At 42.9% G+C, this 27477-nt stretch overlaps 2 protein-coding genes across 2 annotated transcripts in view; both read left to right on the top strand.

Moving 5' to 3' along the window:
• Positions 1-26537, top strand: part of CORO2B (coronin 2B) — a 137470-nt gene extending 110933 nt beyond the window's left edge. The window contains exons 8-12 of the mRNA XM_077470402.1: positions 2573-2669; positions 9979-10091; positions 10195-10285; positions 13187-13326; positions 15009-26537. Of these exons, the coding sequence (XP_077326528.1) occupies positions 2573-2669; positions 9979-10091; positions 10195-10285; positions 13187-13326; positions 15009-15140 (573 nt within the window). The 3' untranslated portion in view covers positions 15141-26537. The remainder of the gene's footprint in view (positions 1-2572; positions 2670-9978; positions 10092-10194; positions 10286-13186; positions 13327-15008) is intronic.
• PAQR5 (progestin and adipoQ receptor family member 5) overlaps positions 1-27477 on the top strand; it is a 617270-nt gene that overhangs the window by 112078 nt on the left and 477715 nt on the right. The window lies entirely within an intron of this gene.

Here is a 27477-nt window from a genome sequence, read left to right as displayed (position 1 = left end):
CCACCGCTCCTCCTCCACGAATCCACCGCCCCTCCACCGCTCCTCCTCCGCGAATCCACTGCCCCTCCATGGCTCCTCCTCCACTAATCCACCGCCCCGCCACCGCTCCTCCTCCACTAATCCACCGCCCCTCCACCGCTCCTCCTCCACTAATCCACCGCCCCTCCTCCACTAATCCACCGCCCCTCCTCCACTAATCCACCGCCCCTCCTCTGCTCCTCCACCGCCCCTCCTCCGCCCCTCCACCGCTCATCTACTGCCCCTCCACAGCCCCTCCACCACCACTCCTCCACTGCTCCTCCACCACCCCTCCACTACCCTTGCCCATTGGAATGAATGGGCAGTGCTTTGGAAGCGCCGCAAAACAGGCACCCTTTCTTCTACAGTCATTTTAGTGGCACTTTATGGCCACTATTAACCCCTGCTAGCGTCCGCCCACAAGTATAAGTGCTGCTGCTGCCCATCAATACCTATCACTGCTGCCCATCAATATCCATTAGTGCCCACAAGTGCCGCCTATCTGTGCCCACAAGTGCCGCCTATTTGTGCCCACTAGTGGCACCCACCAGTGCCACCCGTCAGTGCCCACCAGTGCCGCCTATCAGTGCGGCATATTCGTGCCTCCTCATCAGTGCCACCTAATCAGTGCCCATAAGTGCTGCCTCATCAGCGCCCATCAGTGAAGGAGAAAAATTAGTTACTTACAAAATTTCCTGACAGAAATACTTCAAAATTTTCAGTCTTTTTTTATTTATTTTTTGGGAAAAATAAAAAACCCAGAAGTGATTAAATACCACTAAAAGAAAGCTCTATTGTGTGAATAAAATTATAAAGATTTCACATGGTTACAGCGTAGCATGACCGCGCAATTGTCATTCAAAGTGTGACAGCGCTGAAAGCTGAAAAATTGGCCTTGGCAATTAGGGGGGGTATAAGTGCACAGTATTGAAGTAGTTAAAAACGAAGGGAAAAAAGACCTAAAAAAGAAAACTAATGCATCCACCACATCTAATGATTGGTAAGCTTCAAAATAGTTAACTTTTGGTTTTGGGTTTAATACTACTTTGAAACTGATATAGTCAGTTTAATTACATTCATATATATGTACTGTATACATCCGTAGAAAATAATTGTTCTTTCCAATTAACCACTTGAACTCCGGAAGGTGTACCCCCCCCCCCCCCCCCCTTCATGACCAGGCCCTTTTTTTTGCGATACGGCACTGCGTTACATTAACTGACAATTTCGCAGTTCTGCGACGTGGTACCCAAATTAAATTTTCGTATTTTCTTCGTGGTATTTGATCGCCTCTGTGTTTTGTTTTTTTTTGGGGGGGGGGGTATTTTTGAGCTATAAACCAAAACAGATTGACAATTTTGAAAAAAAAAAAAATCACTTTCTGCTATAAAACCTCCAATTAAAAAAAATGTAAAAAAAATCAAGTTTCTTCATCAATTTAAGCCAATATGTATTCTTCTACATATTTTTATAAAAAAAAAAAAAAACAATAGGCGTATATTGATTGGTTTGCGCAAACGTTATAGCGTCCACAAACTATGGGATTTTTTATTTTTTTTTCATTTTATGTATTATTTTACAAGTAATGGCGGCGATCAGCGACTCGTAGCGGGACTGCCATGTTGCAGCAGACAAATCAGACACTAACTGACACTTTAGACACTTTGTGGGGACCAGTGAAACTATTACAGCGATCAGTGCCAAAAATGTGCACTGTCACTGTACTAATGACACTGGGAAGGCGTTAAACATCGGGGGGTGATCAAAGGGTCAACTGTCTGCCTAGCCTGTGCTTACTCACTGTCGGGGAGGAGCTTTGACTAGGGGAAGGCAAAGATCCATGTTCCTGCTTTGCAGAAACACAGGATCAAAGCCTTCCCCGCTGACAGAACGACAATCTGCCTAGTTTACATAGGCAGACCGTCATTCTGCTTGTGTCCTGTGTAAGCGGCTGATCTGTGATCTTTTCAATCTGTTTATTGTTTATTCTTTATTGGGCCTCTTGCACACTGCAGCTAAAAAAAAAGTTCAGTACAGCTTTTTTATTTTTTTTTACTGAACTAAAATACTGAACCCATTAATTGACGAGTAAACAAGCGCCATGCATTATTCAGTACAAAAATAAAAAATAAAAAAAAATTCTGCATTTTTGGACAGTAATTTACGCCTCATATTGGGCAGAACAAAAACACGAGAACAAATTTTGCTCAAAAATGTGCGTAAATACAGTGCCTTGAAAAAGTATTCATACCCCTTGAAATTCTCCACATTTTGTCATGTTACAACCAAAAAAACGTAAATGTAAAATAATAAAATACATTTACTTTTTTTGGTTGTAACATGACAAAAATAAAATTTTAAGGGGTGTGAATACTTTTTCAAGGTACTATACATACCATTAAAAAAAAACACCTGAATTGACGTCCGAGGCCGAACCATGAATGTCAATTTTTAGATGTATGTTTTTGGGACTTAGTATCCAAATACTTAATCAAAATTATGATTTTTACTTTTAATTTGTTTTTTATTCCTTAATCCATTCCTACCATGTAAGGGAGACGGGAACATTCGATACTATGAAATCACAGTGGAAAAGCCATTCCTGACCTATCTCATGGAATTCCGATCAGCGGCTCCCCAGAAAGGATTCGGTAAGATGTGGAGAATTCAGTAGACATGTGCACTGACAAAAAATGTGTTCGTTTTCGTTTCTTTGGTTGTTTTTTTTTTTTTTGCTTTTTTCGGAAATTCTAAAATTCGGAAATTCAGAATTCGGAAATCTGATTTTTTTTTTCGAATTTTTGAACTTTCAAATTCCAAATTTTTGATTTTTCGATTTCGAAAATCCGAAAATCTGAAAAAGAGAAAGAAAATCAGTAAAATTCTAAATAATAATTAACTAATAATAACGAACTATTAAATTATAGGTATTCTAATTTCCTTGTCTTTTGTGAACGTAACGAATACAAATTTATCTCAAGTTAGGAATTATCTGAAATAACGAATGCCACATCTAAATAAATGAAATGGAAGAAATTAATAATAAATAATATTAATAAAAAGGTTTTATTATTATTGCTATTTATTATTATTAGATCGTTATGTTCCATTTGTTTAGATGCGGCATTCGTTATTTCAGATAATTCCTAACTTCTGATAAATTCAGAAATTCAGATATCCATACTCGTTACATTTACTAACAGCCAAATTTGAAAGGAAATTCCAATACCTATAATTTAATAGTTATTATTAGTTAGTTATTATTACAATGTAATATTACATCATTATTATTATTATTATTATTATTATTATTATTAATGCAGATTTTTGGGTTTTTTGAATTTTCGGATTTTCATTCTTTAGAATTTTCAGATTTTCATTCTTGCTTTCGGATTTTCAAATTTCCAAATTTTTGAATTTTCAGATTTTCATTCTTGCTTTCGGATTTTCAAATTTCCAAATTTTTGAATTTTCAGATTTTCATTCTTATTTTCGGATCTTCACATTTCCAAATTTTAGAATATTCAAATTTCGGAACTTTCGAATTTCCAAAATTTAGAATTTCTGAACTTCCAAAATTTCCAATTTTCCGAAATTTCAGATTTTTCGAATTTCCAAAATTTTACCAATTTCGAAATTTCGACGTTTCCAATTTTGAAAATTCGGAATTAAAAAATATGTCAAAATTCGTTAAAGAACGAATTCGGAACAAAACGAATTGTACATGTCTAGAATTCAGTTTGAGACAAAAAAAAAACACCCATTCTAAAGGGCTAAAAGGGCTCGTTCAGGCCAGTGGTTGAGGGCTGATGAAACTTAGTGGTTAAGCTTAGACATGTGCTGTATTGTCTCTAATTTACAGTATTTGCCATTTTATTTGCAAAATTAATAAGAGTCTTATAAAAATGAAATGAGAAGCAAAAGATAGTAACATATTATCACCTCAATAGATGACGATTGATAGGCAGCATAGTATCCATGTGTGGTCCTGTTGGTGTATTTAAACCACTTCAGCCCCGGAAGATTTGGCTGCTGAATGATTGGGCCTTTTTGTGATTCGGAAGAGCATCGCTTTAACTGACAATTGTGCGGTCGTGCGACGTTGCACCCATTGACGTCCTTTTTTCCCCACAAATAGAGCTTTCTTTTGCTGGTATTTGATGGGCTCTGTGGTTTTTATTTTTTGCGCTATAAACAAAAAAAGAGCGTCAATTTTGAAAAAAACTCAATATTTTGTACTTTTTGCTATAATAAATATCCCAATTTTTTCTGCAAAAAAAGCAAATTTTTTCTAAGTTTAGGTATAAGTTTAGGTATATTAGGTATATTCTTCTACATAATTTGGGTAATTTTTTTTTACAATAAGCGTATATTGATTGGTTTGCGTAAAAGTTATAGCATCTATTATTATTATTATTGCAGATTTTTGGGTTTTTGAATTTTCGGATTTTCATTATTTAGAATTTTCAGATTTTCATTCTTGCTTTCGGATTTTCAAATTTCCAAATTTTTGAATTTTCAGATCTTCATTCTTATTTTCGGATCTTCACATTTCCAAATTTTCGAATATTCAAATTTTGGAACTTTCGAATTTCCAAAATTTAGAATTTCTGAACTTCCAAAATTTCCAATTTTCCGAAATTTCCAATTTTTCGAATTTCCAAAATTTTACCAATTTCGAAATTTCGACGTTTCCAATTTTGAAAATTCGGAATTAAAAAATATGTCAAAATTCGTTAAAGAACTAATTCGGAACAAAACGAATTGTACATGTCTAGAATTCAGTTTGAGACAAAAAAAAACACCCATTCTAAAGGGCTAAAAGGGCTCGTTCAGGCCAGTGGTTGAGGGCTGATGAAACTCAGTGGTTAAGCTTAGACATGTGCTGTTTTTTTTTGCATTCTGAATCGAAATTCGGAAGAAATTTTCATTATTTGGAGATTTTAGAAATATCTGAATTTCTGAATTACAATAGTAACTAAATTAAATTAATCTGAAATAACAAATCTAATATCGTCTGAAGTTCAAATAAAAAACAAAGTTGAATTTGAAAAACAAATTTGAAATATAAACACATTGCTGACTACTGCTGATTTTCTTTAAAAGACGTGTATTAGTGTTTGAAAATAGCCGTCTTCCAAAATTCGAAAAGACTAGAATAGAAAAAAAAATGTTTTTCCCTTTATTTTTATTTTTTTTATAAGTGATCACATTCCCTCTGTTCTCAGCTGCATAAGAGCTGGTGGGGGTAGGAGAAGCAGCAGCACACTGAGCTTCCCAGTGAATGGCTATGCAGGGGAGGGGGCATGTCAGGACAAGTCCATAGCTCCCAACTGTCCCTGATTTCGAGGGACTGTCCCTGATTTGTCCCTCTGCCCCCCTCATTTTGGTCTGATCTATATATAGTTGTATATAAAATGCACTTTTTATTTTTCAAAAAGTTTCCCAGTGATAAACCTTTCATCCAAATTCTAAATTGCTAAATATATTCTAAAAGGAATATTAGTGGTTAAAAAAAGCACTTTTTAACTTTTCTTTAAGAGGCGTGGCAGGGGGCGTGTCTTATGCCTACATATGTGTGCTAGTAGGTGTCCCTCATTCCCATCTCATTATATTGGAAGGTATGCAAGACTGACCATTGGAGGAGAGCAGGCTGAGTTCCCAGCATAGCTAGAAAACTGACCATGCTGTGCATTCATGCTTAGTGTGGTCGGTTTAAAAAGAAAATGGGAAAGCAGAAGGACTGGAAGGACTCCAGGGATTTCACATGAAGCAATAGAAAAGAGAACAGGAGACTTTTTCATACAAGTATATGGTACGGCATCCACATATAAGGGATAGTAAATGTTAGGGTAATAAACGCTTTTAGACCCCTTTCACACTGAGGCGATTTTAGCGCTAGAAATCGCCTCTAAATAACGCTGGAAAACCGCCTTGCATTCATTTCAGTATGACTTTTCACACTGGGGGGTGGGGGCAGTGCGCTTGCGGGACACGCTAGGAAAAAAGTCCTGCAAGCCACATCTTTGGAGAGGTTTCGAAGTGCTGTAAACCAGTGCTGTAAAAACGCTCTAATGTCAAAAAACGCCTAAAAACGCCTGATAAACGCTCAGAAACGCGGCTTACCAGCATTTTTTTAAGTTTTTGATACATTGAAAGAAAAATCTAAAAACCGCTAACGCTGAAAAATGCTAAAAGACGCTAAAAAACGCTTTTGCAAAAACGTTGAAAAACCAGTCTTGTAAAAACGCTCTAATGTCAGAAAACGCCTGATAAACGCCAACAAACGCTCAGAAACGCGGCTTACCAGCATTTTTTAACGTTTTTGTTCCATTGAAGAAAAAAAAACGCTGAAAAACACTAAGGCTGAAAAATGCTAAAAGACGCTGAAAAACGCTTTTGCAAAAACTTTGAAAGACTAGTGCTGTAAAAACGCTCTAACGTCAAAAAATGCCTGAGGAACACCTGCAAATGCTCAGAAACATGGCTTACCAGCATTTTTTCAACGTTTTTGTTCCAGTGAAAAAAAAAAACACTAGAAAACGCTAATGCAGAAAAATGCTAAAAGGCGCTAAAAAACGCTTTTGCAAAAACTTAGAAAAACTAGTGCTGTAAATACACTCTAACGTCAAATGGGTAAAAAACGCTTGATAAACGCCAATAAACGCTCAGAAACACAGCTTACCAGCATTTTTTTAACGTTTTTGATACATTAAAAAAAACAACAAAAAAAACGCTAACGGTGAAAAATGCTAAAAGACGCTAAAAAACGCTTTTGCAAATACGTTGAAAAACCAGTCCTGTAAAAACGCTCTAATGTCAAAAAACGCCTGATAAACGCCAACATACGCTCAGAAACGCTGCTTACCAGCATTTTTTAACGTTTTTGTTCCATTGAAAAAAAAAACGCTGAAAAACACTAAGGCTGAAAAATGCTAAAAGACGCTGAAAAACGCTTTTGCAAAAACTTTAAAAGACTAGTGCTGTAAAAACGCTCTAACGTCAAAAAACGCCTGAGGAACACCTGTAAATGCTCAGAAACATGGCTTACCAGCATTTTTTCAACGTTTTTGTTCCAGTGAAAAAAAAAAACACTAGAAAACGCTAATGCAGAAAAATGCTAAAAGGCGCTAAAAAACGCTTTTGCAAAAACTTAGAAAAACTAGTGCTGTAAATACACTCTAACGTCAAATGGGTAAAAAACGCTTGATAAACGCCAATAAACGCTCAGAAACACAGCTTACCAGCATTTTTTTAACGTTTTTGATACATTAAAAAAAACAACAAAAAAAACGCTAACGGTGAAAAATGCTAAAAGACGCTAAAAAACGCTTTTGCAAATACGTTGAAAAACCAGTCCTGTAAAAACGCTCTAATGTCAAAAAACGCCTGATAAACGCCAACATACGCTCAGAAACGCTGCTTACCAGCATTTTTTAACGTTTTTGTTCCATTGAAAAAAAAAACGCTGAAAAACACTAAGGCTGAAAAATGCTAAAAGACGCTGAAAAACGCTTTTGCAAAAACTTTAAAAGACTAGTGCTGTAAAAACGCTCTAACGTCAAAAAACGCCTGAGGAACACCTGTAAATGCTCAGAAACATGGCTTACCAGCATTTTTTCAACGTTTTTGTTCCAGTGAAAAAAAAAAACACTAGAAAACGCTAATGCAGAAAAATGCTAAAAGGCGCTAAAAAACGCTTTTGCAAAAACTTAGAAAAACTAGTGCTGTAAATACACTCTAACGTCAAATGGGTAAAAACGCTTGATAAACGCTCAGAAACGCGGCTTACCAGCATTTTTTTTACGTTTTTGATACATTGAAAAAAAAAAAATGCTAAAAAACGCTAAGGCTGAAAAATGCTAAAAGACTTTAAAAAAACACTTTTGCAAAAATTTGGAGAAGCTAGTGCTGTAAAAACGCCTGATAAACGCTCAGAAACGCAGCTCACCAGCATTTTTTGATCCATTGAAAAAAAAAAAAAAAGTTACAAAAACCACTAACTCTGAAAATTGCTAAAAGATGCAAAAAAAAACGTTGAAAAACTCACCGCACAGCTACTGGCGTTTTTATAGCGTTATTATAACGTCCAGCGGGCGTGAGGCCGGTAACTCCGCTTTCGAGAGAATAAATAGTAAATAAAAATAAAAACGACAAATACAAATCGCTACACAAGTCACATTGTAATTGAATGTTATTAAAAATGACGTTTCCTTCTCAATCTGCAGCCGCTGTAATTGTCGCTGTATACAGCGCTCCCAAAACACCCCGCCCATTGAAATGAATGGGCAGCGCCTCCAAAGCGCCTGAAAAATCGCTTCGGAAGTGCCGCAACACGGGCGTTTTTAACCCCTTCTTTGGCCGAAAACCCCACTGCAAAAAAAAAAAAAAAAAAACGAGCGGCCATTTAGCGATAAAGGCCGGCGCTGCAGTGTGAAAGAGGTCTGAGGCTGGGTTCACACTGCTGCGATGCGGGAACGCTGCGAATCTACTGCGGGTTCCCGCATCGCATGCCTCCCCGGCGGCAGTTCACACTGCCCTATGAGAACTGCTGGGAGTGTCAGTGAAAAGTTAATGACACCTCCAAATCAGTTCGCATATCACAGTGCGATCTGCAAACTCGGACAGGAATCGGATCGCATGGTGTGAACACCCAATGCGATCCGATTCTGCTGCGGACCAAAAAAAGGGTCCTGTACGAGTTTGGGCCGCGTCCGATGCGAATTCAGCCATACTATCTGTATGGCTGAAATCGCATCGCACAGAGATCGCATGTGATTTGCACTGCAGTGCGAATCACATCCGATCTCGTTAGGGGCGGACTGACAACTCATGGGTCCCCCAGGCAATCAGAGATTATGGGGCCACACAGTATACACACACACAGTATACAATCATACAGTATACACAGACATGTTTCTATGGCTGAAATCGCATCGCACAGAGATCGCATGTGATTTGCACTGCAGTGCGGTGCGAATCACATCCGATCTCGTTAGGGGCGGACTGACAACTCATGGGTCCCCCAGGCAATCAGAGATTATGGGGCCACACAGTATACACACACACAGTATACAATCATACAGTATACACAGACATGTTTCTATTGGCTGAGAAGGTACTGGAGAGGTGGGGCAGCTATAATCTCTGGATTTTTACATACTGTCCCTGGTTTTAATGAGGCTGGCAACCCTGATGGGGCCCTCGGGCAGTGCCCGGGTGGCCGAATGGTCAGTCCGCCCCTGGATCTCGTACACCGCAACAGTGTGAACCCAGCCTAAAACAGGAGGTGGGGACAGAGGGAGATACAAAATCACACAAGTAAACAAGTCGCAGTGACCCAAAACTACCACTAGATGTCATCAGCATACTACAGAAACAATACCAACCTGATACAGTTCAATACAGCACAGAAAAAAAAATAGAAATACCGTGGAACCTTGGTTTACGAGTAATGCGATTAATGAGCATTTTGAAAGACGGGCAATTTTTTAAATTTTTTTAATTCTGACTCGGTTTGCGAGTGTTGTCTCATAAAAAGAGGAGAATTCAAGCTAATTGGGGGGGCATTATTGCATTTGGCCAGAGGTGCGGGGGCGCCAGTGACACTCAGAGCGGTTCGGAGCCATTTGGATATACTCGGAATCAGTCTGTTCCCGAGGCTTTCCGAGTTCAGCCAAGCTGTCCCCAAGTATTTCCGAGGCTCTCTGGCACACCCCCCCACCTCTGGCCACATGCGGTATTGCATGCAATAGAAGTCAATGCGGAACAAATTATCTTGATTTCCATTGACTTCTATGGGGGAAACTCGCTTTGATATGCGAGTGCTTTAGATTACAAGCATTCTCCCGGAGCGCATTATGCTCGTAATCCGAGGTTCCACTGTATGTGTGACAGAACACCATTCCATACCTTCTCACGCCCCTCTGATTTTCTCTTGTCTCCTTCTGTTTTCTATAGGAGTGATGCCAAAGCACGGCTTGGATGTCTCGGCATGTGAGATATTTCGCTTTTACAAGCTCATCACCCTAAAGAATCTCATAGAGCCAATATCAATGATAGTTCCACGAAAGGTGAGTCCCTCGGCGGGCACCTACCCGTACGGCACGTGGCTCTGCACCGTTCTGGAGATGGGAGGAGGACTTCGAAGGATAACACAAGTTTTCTATGTTGCAGTCAGAAACCTACCAGGAGGATATTTACCCGATGACCCCGGGTACCGAGCCAGCCATGGGCGCTAAAGAGTGGCTAAGCGGCATCAACAAAGGTAAGAGATGTGGATTCATAGAGGACAAGTAAAAGGGCTCGTTCACACTAGCGGTCGGGGAGGAGAGGGGGGTTAATTTTGTATTTGAGCTGCTGTTTTACCCCCCTCCACCCAACCGCTCCCCCTTTAGCTGCAGAGGGAGTGGCCAAGGACATACATAGGCTGCTCCATGGCCACGGCAGGAATTATATACCCCCCCCTTCACGGTCGCTTTCAGCGGGTAGTAGTGTGGATTGCTCTTCATAGTGTCCAAAAACTCAATTTGTGGCCGGCCACCCGTGAACGCTCCTCCTGATTTCTTCATCAATTTAGGCCAGTATGTATTCTGATACATATTTTTTGGTAAAAAAAAAAATATCACAATAAGTGTTTATTGATTGGTTTGCGCAAAAAATTATTTTGGGAGATTTTTTATTTATTTTAATAGTAATGTCGGCGATCAGCGACTTTTATAGCGGGACTGTGATTTTGGGGCGGCCATTCTAACATTTGTGCGCAATTGTCCGTTAAAGCGACGCAGTGCCGTATCGCAAAAAGTGCTCTGGTCAAGAAGGGGGATAAATCCTTCCGGGGCTGAAGTGATTAAAGTGGGGTGCCCCCTAAAAAAAAAAAAAAAAATTAAAAGTCAGCAGCTACAAATACTGCAGTTGCTCACTTTTAATAATCGGACACTTACCTTTCCCGGGTTCCAGCGAAAGCGGGGGAAACAAACCCCCCCCCCCCCCTCGTTCCCCGCTCCGCTCCAGAGGGATGGATCGGATGTGTTAGAGAGATCCAAATAGGTTAGATAGGGAAGGATCATGTGGGTTAGAGAGGTTCAGATGGGTTAGAATGGGATGGATTGGATGGGTTAGAGAAGCCCACTTTGAATCCCAAATCTAGGATAAAAGTAGGGAAGGATGGGTTAGAGAGGGATGGATGGGTTAGAGAGGGATGGATCGGGTGGGTTAGAGAAGGATAGATTGGATGGTTTAGAGAGATCCAGTTAGGTTAGAGAGGGATTGATGGGTTGGAGAGGGATGGATAAGATGGGTTAGAGAGATCTGCATAGGTTGGGGATGGATTAGAGAGGTCCGGATACGTTAGAGAGGGATGGATCAGATGGATTAGAGAGGTCCGGATACGTTAGAGAGGGATGGATCAGATGGATTAGAGAGGTACGGATACGTTAGAGAGGGATGGATCAGATGGATTAGAGAGGTCCGGATATGTTATAGAGGGATGGATCAGATGGATTAGAGAGGTACGGATACGTTAGAGAGGGATGGATCAGATGGATTAGAGAGGTCCGGATATGTTAGAGAGGGATGGATCAGATGGATTAGAGAGGTCCGGATATGTTAGAGAGGGATGGATCAGATGGATTAGAGAGGTCCGGATATGTTAGAGAGGGATGGATCAGATGGATTAGAGAGGTCCGGATATGTTAGAGAGGGATGGATCAGATGGATTAGAGAGGTCCGGATACGTTAGAGAGGGATGGATCAGATGGATTAGAGAGGTCCGGATATGTTAGAGAGGGATGGATCAGATGGATTAGAGAGGTCTGCTTTGAAGCCCAAGTCTAGGATAAACGTAGGGAAGGATAGATTAGAGAGGTCTGGATGGGTTAGAGAGGGATGGATCGGATGTGTTAGAGAGGTCCAAATAGGTTAGATAGGGAAGGATCATGTGGGTTAGAGAGGTTCAGATGGGTTAGAGTGGGATGGATTGGATGGGTTAGAGAAGTCCGCTTTGAAGCCCGACTCTAGGATAAAAGTAGGGAAGGATGGGTTGGAGAGGAATGGGTCGGATGGGTTATATAGGTCTACTTTAAAGCCCAACTCTAGGATAAAAGTAGGGAAGGATGAGTTAGAGAGGGATGGATAATTTAAAGAGGGATAGATTGGATGGTTTAGAGAGATCCAGTTGGGTTAGAGAGGGATGGATCGGGTGGGTTAGCAAGGACCAGATAGGTTAGAGAGGGAAGGATCAGATGGGTTAGAGGGGTCGGCATTAAAGCCCAACTCTGGGATAAAATTAGGGAAGGATGGGTTAGAGAGGTCTGGATGGGTTAGAGAGGGATGGATGGGATGGGTTAGAGAGGTCTTAATGGGTTACAGTGGGAAATATCAGATGGATTAAAAAGGGACAGATTGCAGAGTTTAGTGAGGTCCAGATGAGATAGAGAGGGATGGATCAGATTGGTTAGAGAGGATTTGATGGGTTAGAGAGGTCCGGATAGGTTAGTGGGATGGATCAGATGGGTCAGAGATGTCCAAAGAGTTTAGAGTGGGATGGATCAGAAGGGTTAAAGAGGCACAGATTGGAGAGGTCCAGATGAGTTAGAGAGGGATGGATCAGATGGGTTAGAAAGGTTCGGATGGGTTAGAGGGATGGATTAGATGGATTAGAGAGGTCCACTTTGAAACCCAACTTTGGAAAAAGCAGGAAAGGATGGGTTAGAGAGGTCTGGATGGTTTTGAGAAGAATGGATCGGATGGGTTAGAAAGGGATGACTCGAATAAGTTAGAGAGGTCCAGATGGGTTAGAGTGGGATGTATCAGATGGGTAAGAGAGGTCTGCTTTAATGTCCACCTGTAGGATAAACTTAGGGAAAGATGGGTCAGAAAAAAAATAATAATAATTTTGCCCAGGGTAGGGCTTTAACATTCAGTTTTTGCTGAAATATATCTTTTGTTGGCCCTACATCTCTATCATAATCAGAGTGCAGGACATTGAAAGAAAGACAAGGTTATTTATCAATGTCTCTTCTCACTGCCTCCCTTGTCCACAAGACGAAAAAATGCCAGTCACCGAGTGCCACCCTGCAGCCAGCTGTTTGACGATGGATGATTGTCTTTTCTCAACAACAATGTCTTTGTATCAATCAGTAATGAATCACCAAACTTCCTTCATTAGACCCGGTTCTGACGAGCCTGAAGGAGGGGTACCGCAAGGAGTCAAATGCCACATTTAAAGCCCCAGTGAGAGACAAGAAGAGTATGGTAGTAAACAGCATCGATTTACTAGAGAACGTGCCGCCTCGCACTGAGAATGAGGTGAGTATAGATATCAGATCGACCTATATACCTAACATCACACAATTTACACATGGTTCTTATCGGCAAAAGTCCAAAGTAGCCAGACTGGGTCGAAATTATTTAAACGAGAGCCTCCTACAGGCAATGAATCTTTTAATAAATAAACACCCAAATGCTGGGCTGGCCCATTGTCACAAGGTACAGACACTTCTGGGTAGTCTCATAATCTTGCCACTAAATGCCATTCCTATTGCTCCATTACTATGATGGGCTTCCTCACTGAACAATAGGAAGGTGAAGGAGACTAGGGGTTGCCCAAGCATTAGCACTGTTAGGAAGAGCTAAAGCTAGGGCTTCCTTGAGCGATGAGCAAAGTGAACCCCCCACATACACTGACCATCAAGGCAAGGGGGCAATTTTCCACTAACCACCAATATAATTGGCCACTTCAATGCCCACTAATGTTAGAGGACACCAACATTTTTAATCAAGGAGCGATGAGCTCTACCTCTATGCCAATATGGCCCATGGGTCATTGGGTCTATGGCTTAGTCCCAGTACACCCAAAGCTCCACCCGAATATAGTAAATGCTGGCAGTGCTGGGACAAGAAAAAAGTTCAGCAAAACACACAAGCCCAGCTGGAAAGCACACCCAGCTAGGCCACTTAAAACTCTGCGAGCAGTGGAACAGCAGTTTGAAGAATGGAGGATGCTGACAGCGTCTGACATGAGGATAGAAATGCGGCCTGGTTGGTCCACACCAAAAAGGGGAAGGTTTCCTAGAAAAGGTAGATGCAGTCTCTGCACTGTCCCTATTCCTCAGGAACCTTTCTCTAAGCACTGTCCCTGATGAGGGGGGGACCTTTCCCAATGCTAGCCCCTTGCATAAAGTGCACCAAGCCCAGGAACCTGAGTCTGTCTGACCCAAGATGGCAAACCAGAGTCACATGGGGCGTCCTCGTCCAATCGGATAGCGCCTCCCTTGTGACCAAGGAAATCATAGAGGGACCAAGTTCCCCCTGACTTCCTCCCACAACTATACTGTCGCTGCAGACAAGCGCCACCTGCAGTGAAAAATACAGACTGCACCTGCCAACAAACTTTTTACCTCAGAGGAACCCCACAAATAATTTTCAGGTCTCGGGGAACTAAAACCAATTCATCAGCAGTCAATTGGAAAAACTCCTCTTATATTGGTGGTCGGTAGGAAGAACGTCCCCCCCTACAGTGGTGGTCAGAATGCCACCTTTACAGACAACAAATAGGATCATTAGTGTCAGGTTGCTGGCTCTACCAATTGGCATTGGGCACAGGACTATGCTGGCACCATCAAACAGAAAGTCAATCAGCCACAGCTCAGGGAACCCCTAAAAACCTCTGGAGGACTCCTAGGGTTCTATGGAACCCTGGTTGAGAATGACTGGACTGAGATTTTTTTAAGTAACCATAAAGTCCCATAATGTACATACCTATATCTGTGGGGGCTACTATATACTTCTGCTTTTGGTACCAAGGCCCATTCTGCTCTGCAGGCCAAGGACACCCACGACTGAGCACAAACGCACTACAAATTAATCTTGTTTGTACATAAAGAATCATGTGACCTCTATACTACTCACAATCTCTACTCTGCATGTGTCTATTCTGCTGTATGCTTATACTGTACCCTTCACCTGCTCACTTACCTGTTCCCCTGTAGCTTCTGCGCATGTTCTACCGGCAGCAGGATGAGATCCGACGTCTGAAGGAGCATCTGGCTCAGAGGGACCTCCACGTCCGACAGTTGGAGCTGGAGCTCAGAAACCTAAAGAATAATCCTAAAGAAAGCTAGCTGTCCTCGGCATCCCCCCCCCATGGTGGCCATAGGTTGTCACTGGAAGAGAAGACTTCCCCACGTACCTGATCTTGTGGGGGTTATAGACTAACTGGCCCTAGTGCCCGTCATAGGCACCTGGCAATGTGTATTGATCTGCACTAATTACTCAAACCATCATGTATCCAAGAAGGGTCGCACTTTCAAGTAAAATGCAACTAACTCCTCAAGTACTTTGAAAACCCAGGGCTTAGCCAAGGCCAACACTATTAGGCCCAGCTGGTTTCCAATGGGTCATGATACATTTTTAGTTCTGAGCCTTACATGATAAAATCTTGGTGGGGGGAGGGAGAGATGGGTTTGTAAAAGACCTCCTCCAGGATTTAGGCTGGTTATACACAGGAAGAGTTCACTTTATCTTACCATGTGTGACGTGAACAGAGGACATTCACTGCTGTAGGGCATCTGATGTCGCCATATTTCTTTTTTTTTTACAAATTCACTATTTATTTCCACATACACAACACCAAGTGTTAATGCTCCATGGGGATGCCAGGTGACGTAAGGATCACACAAGGGTCTTTTTGTTGGAATGATTAGATAATCTGTGTGACCAGCTTCATATTCTGCTTCAACTGCCTTCAAGGGGACTTTAACCCCTTTCCCGCTGACCACCTCCCAGCACTTTAAGGGTTCTAAAAGCCGAGAAGGCAGAGGCGGGCATTTGGGTCATGTGACTGGCTGTCTGCCTTCAAGGGACTTTAAGCTCTTCCCGTTGACCACCTCCCAGCCCTTTAAGGGTTCTAAAAGCCGAGAAGGCAGAGGCGGGCATTTGGGTCATGTGACTGGCTGTCTGCCTTCAAGGGACTTTAAGCTCTTCCCGTTGACCACCTCCCAGTCCTTTAAGGGTTATAAAATCCGAAAGGCAGAGGCGGACTTTTGGGTCATGTGACTGGCTGTCTGCCTTCAAGGGACTTTAAGCTCTTCCCGTTGACCACCTCCCAGTCCTTTAAGGGTTCTAAAAGCCAAGAAGGCGGAGGCGGGCATTTGGGTCATGTGATTGGCTGTCTGCCATCAAGGGACTTTAAGCTCTTCCCGTTGACCACCTCCCAGTCCTTTAAGGGTTCTAAAAGCCAAGAAGGCGGAGGCGGGCATTTGGGTCATGTGATTGGCTGTCTGCCATCAAGGGACTTTAAGCTCTTCCCGTTGACCACCTCCCAGCCCTTTAAGGGTTCTAAAAGCCGAGAGGCGGGCATTTGGGTCATGTGACTGGCTGTCTGCCTTCAAGGGACTTTAACCCCTTCCCACTGCCCACCTCCCAGCCCTTTAAGGGTCTTAAAAGCTGAGAGGTGGAGGCGGGCATTTGGGTCATGTGACTGGCTGTCACAGCCATAGTTGTGCCAGTTGTGCCTGGGCACACCCTAATAAATCTGTGTGGTTCCAACTCCCCCTACTGCCCAGGCTTCCACCCGTGATGCCACTCCCCCCCACCCCCCACAATGTTGCTGGTTTCCCTCCTCTCCTCTCCCCTTGACTGCTGTGGGGGATGTTTTCAGGATGGAGAGTAGGGGAAGGGGCTGGCCAATATGTAATTTACCGGCCAGTTCTTTTTCTAAATGAACACAGTGAACACACCCACTCACTGGGTTCATTCATAACCGAAGCATAGTAAACTGTGTTTATTATGCTTCTGTTTGTGAATGAACAGGAAGCCGCTCAAGCACAGTGCTCTTCCCATTCGTTCACTGTCCAGTGCAGCTGAGGCTGCAGAGTAAGGCATGTGCATAGCTCCCAACTGTCCCTGATTTAGAGGGACTGTCCCTGATTTGGAGCAATGTCCCTCTGTCCCTTTTTCCCTCCCTCATTTGTCCCTCATTTTGGTCTGATCCATATAGTTGTATACAAAATGCACTTTTTATCTTTCAAAAGGTATTTCCCAGCGCTAAACCTTTCATCCAAATTCTAAATCGCTGCATTTGTAAAATTTAAAAGCCAATATAAAGGAATAGGAGTGGCAAAAAAAAAAAGAAAAATCCTTGTGGATTTATTTAACCTTTTTTCGGGTTAATTCTCCTTCAAGGGGGTGTGTCAGGGGGCGTGTCTTATGCCTACATACGTTTGCAAGTAGATGTCCCTCATTCCCATCTCAAAATGTTGGGAGGTATGCATGTGTGTGTTTGAGCTTTGGGGTGCACGCCCTAATGCAATAGTCTGCACACACCTATGGTCACGGCAGTCACATGATCGGTAAAGCTCCCGATTGCTAGTAGGCACCGGGAGCTCTCCGGTAACCGCTAGCAAACATGCCGGGGGGGGGGGGGGTACGCAGGGAGCATGGTAAGTGGTTTACACAGGGCCACATGAATGAGGCCACTCGACGTGAAGGCCCACACACCGATTGGCCGGCGTGAAGAGCTATCAGAAATGAAAAATAGAAGCTGACAATAGCAGACTTGAGAGTTGCAGAGTTGACAGGTCACTTCTTTACGCTGGCCATACACCGATAGAATTTAGTTTGATCATTCCTACGGGAAATTCTGAAAAATTGTCAGAGCATATCACTTTATAGTGTCATTAAACCCACATCATTAAAAAACGATCAATAAATGGTGTATTCCATGCTGTTCATACACACTCACTCACTATGGGATTCCTTTTCTGTATTCTGCTAAAAAAAACCTGGTTGATCCTGCTGCTTTCTATCTCCCCCTTCTGTCCATGTCCCCAACCCAGCTAGGGAATTTGCAGCTGTGGAGGCAACTCTGCACATGCTCAGTTTTCAGTGACTTTCTATGCCGAGCACTTTCCTCCCTATCACTTCTGCATGGCTCCCAACTGTCCCTGATTTTGAGGGACTGTCCCTCATTTTTGAAAAAAAAAAAAAAGTCCATCTTCATTTGTCCCTTATTTTGGTCTATATATAGTTGTATATAAAATGCACTATTTATCTTTCGTAAAGTGTTTCTGTGCTAAATCTTTCATCCAATTTATAAATTTGCTGCATTTGCAAATTCTAAAAAGCCAGTACAGTGGAACCTCGGTTTACGAGTAACGCGGTTAATGAGCGTTTTGAAAGACGAGCAAATTTATTTATTTATTTTAATTCTGACTCCGTTTGCGAGTGTTGTCGCACAAAACGAGCAGAATTCAAGCGAATGGGCGGTGCAGTACCGCGTTTGGCCAGAGGTGCAGGGGGCGCCGGGGGGCACTAGGAAAAGTTCGGAGCCGTTCGGAAATACTCGTAATGACTCGGAAATACTCTGTTCCCAAGTGTTTCCGAGGCTTTCCCAGCTGTCCCTGAGTATTTCCGAGGCTCTCTGGTGCCCCCCTCCACCTCTGGCCACATGCGGTATTGCATGTAATAGAAGTAAATGCGGAACGAATTATCTTCATTTTCATTGACTTCTATAGGGAAATTTGCTTTGATATGCGAGTGCTTTGGATTACAAGCATTCTCCTGGAATGGATTATGCTCGTAATCCAAGGTTCCACTGTATAAAGGAATAATAGTAGTAAAAAGGGCTGGCAGGGGGGCGTGTCCTATGCCCACATACCTTTTGATAATAGGCATCCCTCATTCCCATATCAGCAAGTTGGGAGGTATGCATCTGAGCAGCCCATGTGACTATAGAGTCACACGTGGGCGTATAAAGAGGGGTAAATGACCTTCTCACTTCCTCCCTCCTCCTCCATGCCCACTAACCAGCTAAACACAATGGGGGGGGGGGTAGCGATATTACAAACTTGATTGACGGAGGCTTCACCTCCCTATTATTCTAAGACACAGGGCTGGAGGGGGTGTGACACAGCCCGTAAATGGCAGAAATCTGCCCACACTGAAAAATAATAAAGATTGAATTTCTAATATATATTTGTATGAAAATTTAAAACAGTTTATTGATATTATTTATTTATTTTTACACTGTAGTCCAAAGGCTGTTTTTTATTTTTTATTTTTGTTAACATGTGACCGGCAGCAGAGGACTAGAAGCTCCTCCTGCTCACGTTTCCCTGCAGACAGGCTGGGAGAGAGCCGGGTCATGTGACAGCTGGATATCCATTAGGAAAAAAGGTACTTGGATTTTTTTTTTTAAATTAAAATAATTAGTGACATCATCCACCATACATAAAGAGAAGGGTCAATGTAAGTTCATTTGTGTGTGTTTAGTATCACTTTAAGTCAACTAATGTAGCTTGAAAATCATTACAATTCCATCCGGACCCGCTCTTTGAATAAAACCGCAGATATATTAACCAGTTCAATACCGGGGCACTTATACGCCCTTCCTGCCCAGGCCATTTTTCAGCTTTTAGCGCTTTCGCACTTTGAATGACAATTGCTACACTGTACCCAAACACATTTTTTATCATTTTCTTCACACAAATAGAGCTTTCTTTTGGTGGTATTTAATCACTGCTGGGTTTTTTATTATTTACTAAAAAAAAAAAATGTTGAAAAAAAATTTTTTTTTTACATAGTTTTGGTCAATTTTGTAACTAAGTAATTTTTCTCCTTCACTGATGTGCGCTGATGGGGCGGCACTGATGGGCACTGATAGGCTGAACTGGTGGGCACTGATTAGGTGGCACTTAAGAGGAGGGACTAATATGCCGCTCTTATTTGCACTGATAGGTGGCACTGATATGTGGCACTGATGAGCATTGATTGACGGCACTTATGGGCACTGTTAGGTGGCACTGATAGGCAGCACGGATAGGCGGTACTGATGGGCATTGATGGGTGGCACTGATGGACGACACTGATGGCCATTGATCGACAGCAGTAATGGGCAGCACTTTTAGGCTGCACTGATAGCCAGCACTGACTGTCATCGCTCGCGGGCACTGATTGGTGGCACTTGTGGGCAGTGGTGGGCACTGATTGCTGCCAATGGTGGGCACTGATTGGTGTCACTATTGGCACTATATTTGTACTTAGAATACAGACATTACGGTATCTACATAAAAAAAACAACACATTCACAGATACAATTTAGTTAATTTCATCCTTCTCCTTTGAATTTTCTTGTCACAACAGTCAAAAATGATCTTCAATTTGAACCCAGTAACCATTACCTGGACAGGTTTGTTTAGTACCCAGAGCAAGGATGTGGAACTGCGCCCCTTACAGTGCTGCTAATACATGCAGTAGAAGGGGTGTACCACCCTGTGCCCATTCTCAGCCCCCTTTGCACCGGCTGTCCATGGTTGCCCTGGAGAGTTCGCTTCACCTTTGGCCAATTGCTTGCTTTCTAGCAAATAGAAGGTACTTGCATATGCCTGGTGTGCTTTCTATGTCAGCTGTGGGCAGATGGGGTTGAAGCATGTGTAGCATCAGTAACTGTCAGAGTAAACATGGATCTGCGCCCTGCTGGTTTGCTAGCCACTGATCTAGTGATTGCATGTGGTGAAGAGGCGCACTCCTTACCAGTGAGCACTGGGCAGCTGTCCTTCATGCCCACCCCTTGTCCCAGCCAGTAACCATCAAAAATGTGAACAAACACTCTGAAAATTAAAATATATATAAAAAAAAACTCTCCATGTGTATGGCCAGCCTAAAGCTACACTCATTCTACAATTCTTTTTTTTAAAGGGCCCTCCTAAGGGCTCTTGAAATAGATGTGTCTTTACAGGTACACTTTAATTCCCATGCAACATGACACCATAGACCAGTCTTTCTCAACCTTTTTACCCCAGGGGAACCCTTAAAATCATTTTCATGTCTCGGGGGAACCCCTGATAAAACCCATTGGGGGTCAGTGGGAACAATGCCCCTTACTTTGGTGTTCAGTGAGAAGAATGCCCTTTTTTACAGTGGTGGTAAGAATGGCCCCCTTACCGAGAGTTATAAAGATCATTGGTGTCATACCACTGGCTCCTTCACGTGGCATTTTCTCAGATCTATGTAGGCACCATCACACAAGAGGTAAATCAGCCACAGCTCAAGGAACCCCTAGCCACCTCTGAAGGAACCCTGGTTGAGAATGGCTGCCATAGACTATGTAAGCACTTACAAAAAAACAGCCTTCACCTTTACGGTATGCACCTTCTGGGCATGCACAGGAGCCCTGGTCCATGTAGACTGTGCATGGCGGAATGCACTGTGCTGTCCTGCACTGTGCGTGTGAATTGCAGCATGTTTACCATATGCAGGTAAATGCAGACTGTATGGTGCATGAATGGCATTTGATAATGCAGAAGTTTAAAGAGAACCTAACTAGGCCTTAAAGGTTTTTAAGGTGACGACAGTTCTGAAGTGGATGCACTGTGTGTGGTTGCAACCATCTATAATAGTCTTCACATTGATTCCTGTAGAGCCCCCCCCCCCCCCCCCCCCGGGACCTTAGCCCCCAAGCTGTACATGAAGCCTCGACTTCTGCACACGTTGAGATTAAAGGAAACTTTTGTCATGCTTACCCCTACCGCAGGTGGTCAGACACTAGCTTCTGCGTTCTTCACCCATAGCAGCCCCCTTTCCCATAAGGCAAACAGGCCTACTGGTACTCAGTTGACCCGAGGACTTATACACAATGTTATAGTGCCTGGCCATCACACTGGGAACAGAGCACAGCCAACAGGTACTTGCAGTTGACAGAGAGGTTCAGTGACAGTCCAGGTACAAGACAGGCAAGGTTCAGAATAGTCAGGGTGAAATCCATAGTCAAAAAGTCAGGCAGAGTTCAGAGAGTAGTCCAAGTTCCAATCCAAGGTCATAAACAGGGGAATCCAAACAGCAGAGCAGGGAAGACAAACAGGGAACTTGGAGCATGTGTTACAACAAATGCTGTCACAAGCATGAGACTGCAGGCTTGACTGGCTTAAATCAGGCTTGGTCTCCACTAGACATGTGCGGTTCGTTTAGATCCGAATTAATATTCGGACAATTTTTTTCGTTATTCGGATATATCCGAATACCCGAATTACAATATAGACAAATTTTACCTAAACGAAATTCGTCTGAATTTGTGGAAATTCAGACTGAAATTCAAATAAAATTTTACATCGAACTCCAGTCGAACTCTAATGCCGCGTACACACGATCAGACATTCCGACAACAAAACCGTGGATTTATTTCCGACGGATGTTGGCTCAAACTTGTCTTGCATACACACGGTCACACAAATGTTGGCCCAAACTTTCCGAACGTGAGAACGCGGTTTCGTACAAGATGTTTGACGAGCCGAGAAAAATTAAGTTCAATAGCCAGTGCGTCTCTTCTGCTTGATATCAAGCACGCGTGAACTTTTGTGCGTTGGAATTGTGTACACACTATCGGAATTTCCGACAACGGATTTTGTTGTTGGAAAATTTGAGATCCAGATCTCAAATTGTGTGTGACGGAAATTACTATGGAAAATGTCCGAAGGAGCCTACACATGGTCGGAATTTCTGACAAAAAGCTCCCATCGAACATTTTCCGTCGGGAAATCCAATTCCAATCCTATTCCAATTCTTCTCCTCTATCCAAAATAAAAAAAAAAAAAAATGTTGGAAGGGTAAACATTTTAACGCTCTACCCAAAACTGAAAGTGTATCTAAAACAAAGAGGAAACATTTAATATCTCCCGTCGAACATTTTCCGTCGGGAAATTTCGATCGTGTGTGCGCGGCTTAACTGTACAAATATTTATGAAATCAAAGACTGTGTGTGTTATTAGAGCACTATTTCAAAATAATGCAGTTTTTTGTTAAGCCAAAGGTGATTTAAAGAGGAAGTAAACCCTGATGGGTGTTACTTCCTCTTTGATTCCCTGCAAAGGTAAAGCATAATGGACTACTATGCATCGCATCACATCGCATAGTAGTCCATTATGTGTCACTTACCTGACACAGGAGCCAGCTTAGTCACCGCTGTCCCCTGTAGTCCGGCGCATCCATCTTCTCGGTGGGTCTCGCTGCTCCACCGCTGTCATTTGGCGAAGCCGCGATGACGTCACTCCCGCGCATGCGCACAGGAGCCGCCACTTACGGCATATCGCCGTTGACTGTGGCGCGCTCAGTGCGCCTGCGTGCCGCTGTCTACGGCGCATGCGCCGTAGACCGCTGTGCCTGTCTTTCGGCAAATATCTCCTAAACCGTGTAGGTTTAGGAGATATTTCTTGGACCTACAGGTAAGCCTTAATCTAGGCTTACCTGTAGGTCAAAGTGTGTTGTAAGGGTTTACAACCACTTTAAAAAGTCATTGTAATCGTTTGAGGAGGATTTTTCTTTTGTTTGGCCACATTGGAACCGAAAAAAAAAAAAAAAATCGAAAGTTTTCTATTGGACCATTTTAAAATGTATCGATTTGAACGTTTCGAATCGATAAAAATCTGTAAATTTAGAAAATTTGAAACAGACATAAAACGAATGCCGAATATGAATTGAACGAATCAACCGAATTTAACCAAATGAAATAACTAGATTACCGAATCGAAAAAAAAATTTTTTCGTCATGCACATGTCTCCACCCAGAGACCTGGCCACATCAGGTGGACAGACAGACAGACCAGGGAGAATGCATCACCGCCTAAACCAGATTGCTGAAATGAGGCATGGAACTTGAGCGTTACATGCTCCTGCCAACTTTGCTCTGTCCATGTCGGGCAAAGAGACAGGTTCACTTATTTTGCTCCATCCCCAGCAGCATATAGTTGGTCTTCACCATAATTTCATTCGGTCACCAGGAACAATTTGGAGCGTACCCAGGGTTTCCTCTCTTTGCTCCAGAAGCTGAAAGGAGGTGAGGGAAGGGAAGGGAAGGTGAATATTGACTGCTAGGCAGGAGAGACGGTAAAGCCCAACTAAAGGAAACTTAAAAAATCCACCTTTGCAGTGGAGCCCCCTACACTTCCAGGGTCAATTGCTCATTTGGTCTCATGAAAGACGATTAAAGAGTAATAATTATCTTACTCCTTGCTCCAAGTGTCCCCCGCAGCTGGCTCTGGTCACACTGCAGCCTCTTAATTGTACCATACAGGATTAATGTCCCTGTATTGTATGCAGTGATTCTGAAGCTCTGCCCACAGACTGGCACTTTGGGTAGAGGAGGAGAGCACTGGACCTGACCAGAGGGAGGAATCAGATGAGTGATAGAGCCTCTTGGGAAATCCCTTAGATCAGGGGTCTCCAAACTTTCTAAACAAAGGGCAAGTTTACTGTCCTTCAGACTTTAGGGGGGCCAGACTGTGGCCAGTGAGCGTAAACAATGCAACATCTTTGACAGGTGGAATAATGCCCCATCATTGGTGTCATTGGGAGGAATAGTGTCACATTGTTGGTATAAGTAGGAAATATAGTGCTTCATTGTTGGTGTCAGTGGAGGGAGTAGGGCCCCATCATTGGTGTTAGTGGGAAGAACAGTGCCCCATCATTGGTATTAGTTGGAGGAATAGTGCCGCAATCTTGGAATCAGTGGGAGGAATAGTGCCCCATCATTGGTATCAGTTAGGGGAATAATACCCCACCATTAGTATCAGTTGGAGGAATAGATACCCTATAATTGATATAAGTTAGAGGAAAAATGCCCCATTATTGGTATCAGTGGGAGGAGTAGGGCCCCATTGTTGGTGTCAGTGGGAGGAATAATGTCCCATCATTGGTATCAGTGGGATGAGTAGGGCCCCATTGTTGGTGTCAGTGGGAGGAATAATGACCTTTCATTGGTATCAGTGGGAGGAGTAGGGCCCCAAAGTTAGGGTCAGTGGAATGAATTATACCTCCTTTGTTGATGTCAGTAGGGCTGGATAAAGGCAAGCAAAGGGCCACAGTTTGGAATTTCTCTAGCTATAACCAGCGAAAGCACCCCACTGCAAGGGTGGATTCTTTCATTTTCCTGGAGTTAAGCTTTAAGTAAATCTGTTGCTTTGCCTTGCACAGGGTTGCTTTAAGCCCTGCCCCTCCTGATGCTAACATTGACCTCTAGTCTATGATTATCCATGTCTCTATGACTAAACCTCATTTAGGGCGAAGTCATTGGGGTGTGGCTAAGGAGGACTGTTTTTTTCAAAAAGGAAAGAGGGCGCCCAAAGGACAAGCTGAGCTAGCTGCACACCCCGTAACAAACATAGAAGAAAGAAGAAGTTCCCCATGGGGTGTTTGACCTGGAATAAAGTAGTGATGTGACCAGGGGCAGCCGTTTGTACACAGACATTGTGATCCAATCCTTGCCATTCGACCTTCCAATTCCACAGCCTGTACTGCGCGTTGAAGTTCTTGAATGATGTAGGTGAGGCCAAATTATAACTTGGTCTCCATGTTCAGCCTAGGTCTTGCATCCAACAGGTCCTCCATACACTTTGTTATTAACCCAGGCTGTGGAACTCGAGGTGACGAGGGTGAGCTCTTGCACAATTTCCATCCAAGCACTCCTGGAAGTGGAGACAGGGACTTCTAGGGCAGCAGAAGGGCACAGGTGATAAGAAGTTTGCCCGAGTAAACTTGAGCTTGAAAGTACTGATGTCAGATGAGCAGAAGTGTGGATTCAGATCACAAGCCGAGTTTGGTAATAGCCAGGCGAGTAGGTACCAAATCATGAGTCCAGGTCAGAGATAGGAAAGGGTTGAGGCAAGGGTTGAGAACGTGCTGGCAGCAAAGTACTAAATCAGAAGGCAGAAACTATGTCAAAATCCAGGCCAAGGTTGGTATGGATGAGCAGTAGAACAGGCAAGGGTAATCCACAGAAGACCTTCCAATGCCACAGTTGGTACTGCGCGTTGAAGTTCTTGAATGATGTAGGCGAGGCCAAATTATAACTTGTTCACCATGTTCAGCCTGAGTCAGATGTAGTTGAGTCAGGAATGGAGTCAAGCAGGCTTCAGAAATGCAGAAAACAAGGGAAGAGGCTGAAAGACCATCCAGTGATCATATCATGCAATAAGGCCATCAGGCGCCAGGATCCCCGGAGGACGAGCCTGTGCATTCGCGTGCATATGTTTATGCGGGAACCACAAGGTATCTAACGTTCAGCATTGTTGTTAACCTAAGAAACATTTTAGGTTAGGTTTGGTTCACCTAAAGACATGTCTGTAAGAACCCTCATTCTCCAGGCCCCAGTCCAGGTGCCAAGCAATCAGTACTGTCTCTGCCCAAGTCAATGGAGATGGCTTCCAGGTTACAGGACATAGATGTAAAAAGACTATAAAGCCATAACATAGAGAATATATAAAGAATGCTCGTAAGAAATGAGGCACTAAGGATCTCCTCCCTTTCATCTTTCTTCCACCCACACGCTTTCTCGCTGCATTCCTTCCTTCTCTGAAACATTTCTTCCCTATTCAATAGCTTTTCACGCGCATTCCCTGATCCGTCAGCCATTTCCCCCCCCACATCCAACTGAGCACTTTATATCAGCCAGACCTGAATCAGTCTTGTATTTATTGCTAATAATCAGTTCCTATGCAAAGCAAAATATTAAAGTCATTAACAACCGAAAATGCCCGTGAAGTCTTATTACAAGACGCGTTCTGTGACTTATGTATAGAACATGTAGCTGCGCTCAGAAGTTTGCATCTCCTGGTAGAAATGATGAAATTTTGGCATGGATATTGAAAATGTGAGTGATCATGCATGGATAGTGATCATATGAAGCCATTTATTATCACGGAATCGTTTGGCTCCTTTTTTTTTTTTTAAATCATAATGATAACAGAAATCACACAAATGGCATTTCCATCCCCTGGAATGTTTGGCCTTGGTACAGACACACAAGGTGACAATGGCAATTAAAGGTTCAATTCTCACATCTGTGGCTTTTTAAATTGCAATTAATGTCTGCATGTAAATTGTCAATAAATCTGTTAGCTGAATAAAAAAAATAAAAGGTCTACTATAACAGTAAACAGTGGACTTTGAAGGCATAGGAAACAACGAAGAGGTATGAAAATAAACACTATTTATTCCAAAATACACAACATGAATAGAACAGTACAGAAAAAAAAAATCATGTATATTGATACATAATGTGCAGTGAGCCCTTGTGTATCTACGCGTTTCACCGTTAGGCTTCTTCAGGATACAGTCAAGGTTCTACAGATAGCAAATAAAGAGAACGGACCTCACTGTCTTACAAAGAGATAAGTCTTACTTATAAGTATCCGGAAACTGGTTCAGAGGGTACCATCCCACTGGAAACCGGTTCTACGGCACCACCGTCAGGATCTATACACAGATAGGTCAGGCCAGCCCAATCTGCTAGTAAGAGAAGAGCATAAAAAGCCAGACAGTTACAGGGGCAGAATAATGCACAAAGAGTGGACTCAGTGCCAAAGAGGGGAGCCAAATATGGGCCACATTGTCCACCAATCAATGTGGACACCCACCAGGAAAATAGTCCAGATATGAGACTGAGAGATTATCCACAATGTTTAGCAAAAT

This window comes from Lithobates pipiens, unplaced genomic scaffold (genome assembly GCF_037356315.1).
Source record: "Lithobates pipiens isolate NorthernLeopardFrog02 unplaced genomic scaffold, aLitPip1_a1.2 Scaffold_8, whole genome shotgun sequence".
Classification (NCBI taxonomy): domain Eukaryota; kingdom Metazoa; phylum Chordata; class Amphibia; order Anura; family Ranidae; genus Lithobates; species Lithobates pipiens.
Note: the sequence above shows the minus strand (reverse complement) of the source record. Positions and strands in the feature narration are given on the sequence as shown.